We start from the raw sequence: 9,624 nt of genomic DNA, 5'->3' as shown, positions 1-9,624 counted from the left end.
CTCTCTCTCTCTCTCTCTCTCTCTCTCTCTCTCTCTCTCTCTCTCTCTCTCTCTCTCTCTCTCCCCTCGCGAACACGGAATAAATCCATACGGGCACGTGCAGATCTCTCTTCTCTGGCTGCAATCGGCATCGTCGCTCGCATCACCGTCGCTTAAAACGACTGTGAAAATTATCGGCAGCAACCGCTAATGGTTCCACACATGTACACGGTATTAATAGCCCCCTCCTGCCTCCTCTGCCTTCCCTCATCCTACCTGCCCTCCCGCACCCCCGAGAGAACTGAACCCCAGCATAAAATCGTCCCGAGCTTTATCGAGATAAAATGTCTCGATATAACTACCCTCGCGTTCTTACACATACGACGAATTAACGCGCGCAAACATCCTGTAAAAGGCAGTAATTTATTTCGCGAGCGAACCACCAATGCGCTTAACTGTTTTCTACGACGTTTTAACACAGCGTATATCGCATGAGCGATCCGTGCTATGATCGAGGCCGCTAATTGATCGATTACCGTCTTTCACATATCCCGTCTTCCTCCGTCTCGTACCTATTATCTTGCTGGTCATCGCCCACGATGCGTTATATTAAATTACTGTTTCGCTACCATGTCGTGCCAATCGCGTGAGTAAATCAAACATCGATACACATCTTGCTATAAGTAGAAATCTGCGATTCAAACAATAATCTATACCTTGAAGGCCGATTTTTCAATAGTAACTTAGATTTAAGCTTGAACCCCATTTTATATAAATGTGTACAATATACTTATATAGAGTTTGGACTAAGATCTAAGTTTAAACTACCATTGTGTGAACAACCGGTCCTAAATCGACTCGGTGGTATAACCAAGTTAGCGACGTGTCTTCGAGTATCGTTACGTCAATCGAAATGGATGACAATCCGGAAGGTCCGCGAAATAGGTCTAGCCTCGTCACGTAACGAAATAACGGAACGGTCTCTCAGTCTCAACAGCGTGAGTGATCTTTTCTTTCTGACTTTAAGGCTGAGAGACTTTAAGGGAGAGAATCAAATATTTTATCCTCCTTGCAACTTCAATATTCGTTTTACGCCTGTTTCGATATTCTCAAACCTATATCAATCTCTTTTGATTCTATTTAACCTAGCTTCGCCGAGAAGAACTTATTTGTCTACTAATTTGATCTCCTTAGAGCCTATAAGTGGCATGTTGTGTATTTTCAACCATTTAGAGGTGCTAAGTAGGCTCTAAATTTCCATATATATTACACATACTGATTGTTCAAAATATACAGATGTTAGAAAGTTCAGGTCCAAAGTAGAACTAAAATTTTGACTCGGCAGAACCCTTTGGAATTAAAAAACAGAAAAAGAGAGAAAAATTCGACAAGAAGAGAATGTTGCGTCTAAATTCCAAGAGGAGACGATTTTCGCATGCGTACTAATTACGTGTGTTGTTGCAGGCTGCTGGTCTGGATCTCAAAGAAAATCTGGGAGCTGGAGCGGCGGCGGCGTGGCCTTACCCTTCGGTGTATCACCCTTATGACGCCGCTTTCGCGAGTTACCCTTTCAACGGGTAAGTCCTACATTATACGTTCTCTATTCGTTCTCTGACTCGTGCACGCCAAGAAAATTTCGCGCGACGACGCGACTGACTCATTATATTGACGGTGAACGCGAATCCAAGCGCTAATATCGAAACGACGCGCAGTTAATTAGATAACGAGTCGCGTCCCGACGTAAAAACAAGACGTCGCTTTCTTCTTCGTTTCGTCTTTTCCTCTATCTCAAGGAGAGAAATGATCTCATGGTCTATCGTATCATGGTCTAACGTCGACGATATCGGGAGAGCCTGTTTGTACGAAGGGTGAAAGCGCGCATAGCCAAGTTCTAGTCATCACGCCGTATTAACTTACATAAGAAGATAAAAATTCCAAGAGAAGAGAGAGAGAGAGAGAGAGATCGTTGCGGAAGATATCCCCGCGCGCGTGAGTGCAGGCTTGCGGTATAATTTTATTTATCTTCCGTGAATCTATGGGAAGATGCGATAACCGTTTCAACGTCCGGCGCTACAATATTGCACGAGAGGCGAGAGAAAGAGAAAGAGCGAACGCGGTAGCGCGCTGCTCGTAGAAGCGCGAGATCGTTGAAACTCGAAAGAATCTTAATTACCGTCCGCCCACCCTCCCTCATTCCAACCCCCCGATCACGCCATGACGCTGTATATTTTTAACGTCGTCGCGCTTTAATGCCTCCTTTTCTTTCTCCTCCTCCTCCTCCTCGCCCTGCTGCAGCTCCTGCATCGCGTCGCAAGTGAGAGAATCGCAGTCAGGTTATACGTGACTCTCTTCTCGCGGCACGATACGCTCGTGCACGGCCAGATAAGACGGCGAGAGAAACACATAAACATTCCAATAAATTAGCGCTCAGCTGACCCGAGACTGTCGCCTCGGCGTTTTTTCCCCCGCGCAGCCGGCGCGTCCGCGACGTGTCATGACGCGAGGAGGCGCGACGTGACCGGCGAAAGGTCTCGTTGATAAATCCCTATCGAGGCCGGCCCGAAGATGAAAATTCGGTGTGCCTCGCGTGACGCGGCTGAACGAAACAAAATTGACAATCGATAAAAACAGTCGGAGTCGTCCACTGTCGATCTGCTTTTATCTCCACTTTATTAACAGGAGAACAATCTCTTTGGTTTCCCTAAGGCGAAAAAAATTACCAACTTGCATTAAGCAAGTGGCTATCAAGTTACAAAAAAAAAAAACAGGAAAGAGAAAAGAAGAAAAGTTTCAATTGTTCCATCGGTCTAATTGTTCAGTTTCTGGGCTCTTGCAAAACGTCGTGAAACAACCATCGTGTGATATTTTCCTCTTGAGAGATTTGTAAACGAAGAACTCTCTCTCTCTCTCTCTCTCTCTCTCTCTCTCTCTCTCTCTCTCTCTCTCTCTCTATCTATCTGTCTGTCTATTTGTCTGTCGGCGCCTACAGCCAGGGCTGCCTGGCGGCGATGATACACACGCGCGAATCGCCACCGGATATCGATTATTCCGCACATACTTGTTGTTCGCCGCAATGGGCAATGTCAATATTACAGTTCTTCCCCGTATCGTAGAAAACACAGCCGCAACGGGTCCCACGTAGCGGGCGTTGGAGATTTTAATAACGCCGAGCGCCGAGCGTTGTACTCTCTGTCGACGACGAGCGCGTTTATCTCCCGCACTAATACTTAGCGGCGAACCGCGACGCGTGTCAACAAGTTGATAAAGATTCAATTCGTGGCGCTCTTTACGTCAATGCCGGGGGTGCGGAGGGTGGCGGGGAGGTTAGGAAGACGATGGAGGCGCTAGATAAAATTTTCACCGGCTATGCCGCGCGCACGCTCCTCCTCGCGGGGAAAATAAATAATATGTTGCTAACGCTCGGTCACGTAGTCACACCCGACGTGGCCGATGAACGCGTCGTTCGCTCGCTCGCTCGTCCGTTCGCCTCTAAAAGGCGAAGCGGAGCCGACCTCCTCGCGCTCGACGCGTGGAATCTATACTGCCGCGTGACGCACTTCCGCCGAGGACTGTTTCGTATGCAAGGAAACGATCGGGTAATACAGCTTGCTTAGCATCCATTCGCTCTGGTCGCTCTTGGGCGACCGGGCTGCTCCTTTGCGGAGACCCACCGCGCCGGCACAGGCCGGCCGAGTCCACGCCAACACCACCGGGACCTGTATACGCGCTATTAACGAGCGATAAAGACGCGCGCGGCACTCGCGAGTACACTTGGGGCACGTTGCGCGGCTGCACCTGTGCCCACGGAATCCTTTCGCGGCTCGTAGAACACGCAGGGTTCGACGATTCGACGGAACTACTGATTAATTCTCCACGGCATTTTCCGTCTCGAACCTACGTTACGCCAGCCAGTCAAAGGCGTAATCCTTTCCCTGCGTCCTATGCGTCATGTATGAAACACTGGCACTCTCGTGTCAGTGACGTGAAATATATGATGCATTGTATATCCTCATATCAGTGAAATAATTATAGTCTATTATAAGGATTATTTGTGTCAAAAGTTTTAGTTTTCATGTATAAAAAAATGTTATTTTATATTTGAAACTTTGTAAAAATCGACTAGGTAGAGTAAGGGTCAATCGGGTGCAAAGAACGTCAGCCATTTTAACTCAAATCTCGTTGCTTTCGCGATAGAATCATCCACATTGTCCCGCTTGAAGAATGACTTCATGTATCCGAGGAGAATTTTATAGTAAAAATTGGCGTAGGATTTTGCAACCGAAGGACAGACCGACATTCTGCAGTAAATGGCTATCACTTCATTTCATATGTGCTTACACGGCGAAGCCGACACGCTAATTATGATGCACGTTTGAACGAGAAACTATAGCGAACGTCGATTACGTTTATCCGCGACGACGAGGTCGCGAGAGGCGCGCTGCCGCCCGGGTAGAAGCACGCGACCGCGTGAGGATTCCGGCAACGCCCGGAACTATCCGCTTAAATCGGGACCCGGAGGTGCAAAGGATCCAAGGGCATTATGCGCGAGCGTGCGCGACGACCACTTAGCATGAGCATACAAAAAGCCAATAATGCAGCGTTGGCATGCACGGCCGCGAGGTCTCGGGATCGTGCGGGTTAACGGTCCCGTCTTTCCGGCGGATTGGCCCTGCTTCCGGAGACATATAGGGTAGACAATGAGAAAGCAACAGCAGCCGGCGAACGGTGCCCGATGGCTGGTTTCTCGGCTGTGGTGCCAACCCGCCCCGTACACGTCCGGCATCCGCGAGCATTCGACGATGCATGTTACCGAGTGCGCGTGTACGACGACACCGGCGAGTGTCGGCACGCGCTCGGAGTCCCGAACGAGCCGAGGATCCCGGCTACGACGACGCATGAATCTCAATGTCGCACGAATCCAACCGCGAGCTCGTCCTCGGAAGTGGTTCCTCTATGAGGAACCGTTCGTCCGTCTGCGCGAAATCAACCGCGAAGAACGCGTCAGAAGAAAGCACAGCTTCTTCCAAGTGTTGATCAATCAACGACACTGGATCTTGTTTAAGGATGTATCGTCAGTATCTTAAAAATAATAAAAGAAATTTTAGAAAAATTAGAAATTAATCTACATTGCATCATCCAAAAATGAACAGCTTGACATTAATTCAGAGTCCGAATTTCAAAAGTCAGTTCGCTTCGATGTGTAAATCGAAACATGCATGATGACGTCAGTAACGTTTCAATGGTATCTCTAACGTCAATAATGGGTCATTTGATGTCATCCTACTACTTGGGATTTAAAATCGTGCTGTTATGGAAATATATATTATCATTTTCAGTAAAGAGAAAGAAAATAAACAAAATAATAACAAAAATCTCAATTTCTGCACATATATTTTTTAAGTACTCAAGATAATGTATGCAAAGTTTCATTACAATTCAGAGACAAAAGTTCAAAGTAAAAGTCAGAAATAATATAAAATGAAGTAAATCAATGATACATCCTTAATAATCTTTAAAAATAAATGAAGTAAATAATGCGTATTAAAATAAAAATATGTTGTGTATTATTCAACTGTATTGCATATATACACACACATATACTATATATTTTTATACAAAAAACTATACTGGCGATACGTCCTTAACTGTCATGACAGTTTCCACTGATCGTAACAACATCAATGATTAAAATGCCGAAAATACGATAAATGAATATAACTCAAAACGCATGTATCTTTCATTTCGTTCAGTTGGCTTTCCATTTGTCATACAACCGATTTCTTGAATGCAATTAATTATACCTTAATGAGAAGTGATAACGTAATGCTCGTCACGCTATTCAATGTTAACAAGCCGACTGTTAATTTCACAGTTAATTTCCATTGTACAAAAGCTAAACTGATCAAATTGTCGAAGAGATATAATAAATAAATATAATTTGAGATATCTTTCTCATCGCCTCAATAGTTGCCTTCTTGGTCGTGCAGGCAATTTCCTGAAAACAATTAATTATACTTTACACTAGCTTAATGAAACACAGTGATCTTATAGTTTCACTCGTAGATTGTGTTAACACGTCGACTGTCGCATTGATTTTCTTTGATTGTGTAAAAGCTAAACGGATTATTGAATAAAAAAAATGATATGACAGATATGTGTGTATGATTGGAAATGCATACACAAGATGTTTTAGCGAAAGAAAGCAATCTCTTAGGGAAGTATATAGATTAGATGAAAATAATTCTATGAATATTCTTATTTCTTCCTACAACGTACTTCTCCTGAGACATTCGGCTCCGAAATTAGAATTTAAAAGACATTTCCTATAAATAACTCCCATATTGATATTTATCAAATTTTGATCGTCTTTTGATCATTTTTATACTAAGCCGTTTAGATAGTTTATTGATGATATTATGTCAGGGCGCAAATCTCCAAGCTCTTTAATCCCCAAACTTTAAGAGCGATACGAAGATTATAAAAATCTTTAAGAGCGATACGAAGATTATAAAAATCTTTTCTGAGTGATATAGAAGTTATTTTTAAAAAGTTATATAGAAGTTATTTAAAAGATTTTTTTTTTAGATTCTAACATCGAGGACGAGTATCTCAACAGAGATACGTTGTAGGAAAAAATGATACACAAATGAGATTATTTTCACTTGATCTCTATACGCCCACCTTAACTATAACATTTTGTATACTTTAACCTCATTTCATCGTTTGTTTCCCATTAGCCAGCGATTTTTCAGACATAGCTAATTATACATTACACGTTACTGAATGGGACGCGGTGGTATCATAATGTCAGTCAGTGGCAACTGTCATGGCACATTAATCGTCCGTAGATCGACTTACCATCGTCCGGAACTCGCGACGCCGTTACTTAAGCGAATTGTAGCGGAATAACGAATCTGTAACATTACGCGACGTGATCTCACGCGACGCCCATCTTCCTCCACGTGGATGACTCCGAGGAGCAGACGGTTTAACGTTTTCCACCATGCCATCAAAACTGAACGTTGTTGCTGCTCGCCGACCAAGACCGGTTTTGCGCGTTATCGTTTGGAAATTAGAGGCTCAACGGCAACAGCGACCGCCACCCCGTCCGCCGATACAGGGACTCGAAATATTCGCGGCTAATGAGACGAGGCGGGGCTGATATCCGCACCCTTCAGTGCCCCGCCCGTGAGATACGTCTCGTGTGGATGATGTACGGCCGTTTAATGACCCGGTTTCGCTCCCGGGGGATGGTTTTTGCCAGTAAGGGTTGAGGGGGATGCGGGACCGTCGGAAAAGTCAGTGACACTCGTTTTTCGTTTCGACCGAGGGGTCGCACGCGCGAGGCCGCACGATCTACGCGCGCTGTTTGACGCGACTTCGCTCCTTCGACATGTGGATGACAGCGGCGCGTCGAACCACGTGACAGCCAGGCCGCGGAATGCACGCCGCTCTTTTCCCATTAGGCTTAATGGACGTAGATTAGTCCTGCCGCCGACTATATGCGCCAGGATTTAATGACTCGGCCACACCCCTCTCGCACTGACACCGTTACCTCTCTCTCTCTCTCTCTCTCTCTCTCTCTGTCTATTTCTCAACAACCGAACCGGACGTTGATGAGAGTAATAGCACGCTAACTGCTCGGGAACTGCGAGCGCAGTTTGAAAGAGAGAAAAAGAGAGAGAGTGCGGGGATGTCAATTTTAGAAAAATGTCGAGGAAGATTTCTCGCGGAGAGACTAACGACGCGATAAGTTTCGCTCGCGTACCGCTGAACGAAGTGAATAATTTATAAAAGTGCGTACACGTCTCGCTCGCGAAACATTAAAATTCCAACTAGAGAAATCGTCAACGACGTAAATGGCAAATCTAATATACGCGTGCGAGTCGCTTCTCGCACCACCGATTCCTCCAAGGGTGGCAACGATTTTTCTCCACTTTGGCTTCGTGTCAGAAGGAAAAACCGCGGCGTTTGTCGAAGCGCAATCAAAATTCCAGCGGCTTAACCGGACGAAGCGGTTTGGCAGCACGCGGCCTAATTAATGACGAGAGCGATTATGGCTGCGCGATGCGTTCTCCTCCGACCGTATCTTTCCGCGCGCGGCACAGGAAGCGCGGTTCAATAAATTTCGTAAGTTCAGCGATAACGCTCTCGTCGCTCTCGACGTGGAGCAATAATAATAATCTCGGCGATAATTCAGTGTGACTTTATTCACGGCCGACCGGCCGGCCGGCAGGCAGGCAGGCGGGCAAACCGGCGTTAAACACGGCCACCTCGCGGACGGATTTAAGCGATCGTATGACAAAGTAGCGCACCGTGTATCATTTTGTATAAACTGCGTGAGATATTCATCGGAACAGCCGGGGAGGAAGAGTGGAGACGCGGAGACAGACAGATAGATAGATAGACAGAAAGAGGGAGAGAAACGAAGAGAGTAGAGAAAGAGAGAGAGAGAGAGAGGGAGAGAGAGAGAGAGAGGGAGAGAGAGAGAGAGCGAGGGAGAGAGAGAGAGAACGAGAGATTGTATAATCTCCGTACGTGGCGGACCACGTCGCGACACGTGTACACACACGTCGACACGCGGCCGCAGAGACTCTCTCCTGTGCTCTGGCTAGACGCACGCTCGCCGCACACATATCCGACGAAGTTTACGATCGATCTGTCACACCGCGACCAACTGGTAATAAAGTTGGATGCGGAACAACCGACTGTCACACCGCGGTGACAAAACTTCCTCACTGGCGAGACGAGAAGTGAGGAGGGTGAGACGATGCGCGAGACGGAGTGAGGCGACGTGAGGCGCGTCTAAGCGCTTCTAAGAGCTTAACGTGACGACATCGGGTACACACTGGACGCTCGTCGTGTAAACTACAGGAGTGAAAACCATGGCCGATGTTTCCGTCTCCCCCGTGGGCCGACTGTAACTCGACACTAATAATCGGCCGACTCTCTCATTCCACATGTCGTCCTCCTTCGCGTCCTCCACCATCCCGCCCTCATCTCCTCCTCCTCTTTTTTCTTCTTCCGCAGCGCTCCTCTTTCGTATATCTCGTATCGCTGTTCTAGTCGACGTAAATATTTATACGCCCGATGTTATAGAACCCGATGTTATAGTCGGTCCAGTCATCGAATTAGCCTACCCCCGCGAATATTCTGCGTCCATTCTCTCGCTTAGTTCGTCTCTCTCTCTCTCTCTCTCTCTCTCTCTCTCTCTCTCTCTCTCTCTCTGTGCACGGGGGTTGATTTACGAGCACCCGCCGAAAATACACGCCGCCCGAGAACCGCGATTCCCCGCGAAATCGCGCGGAAACTTTCGCCGGTGAAAAGTTCTTCATCCCGCAATGCCGTCCGGAACTTCCGACGCCGTCGTGAAATTCGCGTATATTAGTTTCCAACAGTGAGCCGCTTCGATGCAATTTAAATCGATCCAGGCGGCGCAGGGGGGTGGGGCCACCCGGTGGGACTAATAAAGCGAGAGTTATTGGAATAATGAAACGCGCGAGCTTTTAAGTACGAGCGAGATTTCTCGTGAACACGTCACGCCGAAATCGTCGCTGAATTCTCTCTCTCTCTCTCTCTCTCTCTCTCTCTCTCTCTATATATATATATATATATATATATATATATATATATATCTCTCTCTCT

At 46.5% G+C, this 9,624-nt stretch overlaps 1 protein-coding gene and 1 long non-coding RNA gene across 2 annotated transcripts in view; one reads left to right on the top strand and one right to left on the bottom strand.

The window, feature by feature from the left end:
• LOC116841994 overlaps positions 1-9,624 on the bottom strand; it is a 229,208-nt gene that overhangs the window by 146,898 nt on the left and 72,686 nt on the right. The window lies entirely within an intron of this gene.
• LOC116841920 (iroquois-class homeodomain protein IRX-6) overlaps positions 1-9,624 on the top strand; it is a 43,536-nt gene that overhangs the window by 22,724 nt on the left and 11,188 nt on the right. The window contains exon 3 of the mRNA XM_032810414.1: positions 1,444-1,556. Coding sequence (XP_032666305.1) covers positions 1,444-1,556 — 113 coding nt within the window. The remainder of the gene's footprint in view (positions 1-1,443; positions 1,557-9,624) is intronic.

This window comes from Odontomachus brunneus, unplaced genomic scaffold, assembly GCF_010583005.1.
Source record: "Odontomachus brunneus isolate Ranch 3 - 2012 unplaced genomic scaffold, Obru_v1 Obru_scaffold_002, whole genome shotgun sequence".
Taxonomy (NCBI): Eukaryota; Metazoa; Arthropoda; class Insecta; order Hymenoptera; family Formicidae; genus Odontomachus; species Odontomachus brunneus.
The sequence above is the reverse complement of the archived record's forward strand: the minus strand, read 5'-3'. Positions and strand labels throughout refer to the sequence as shown.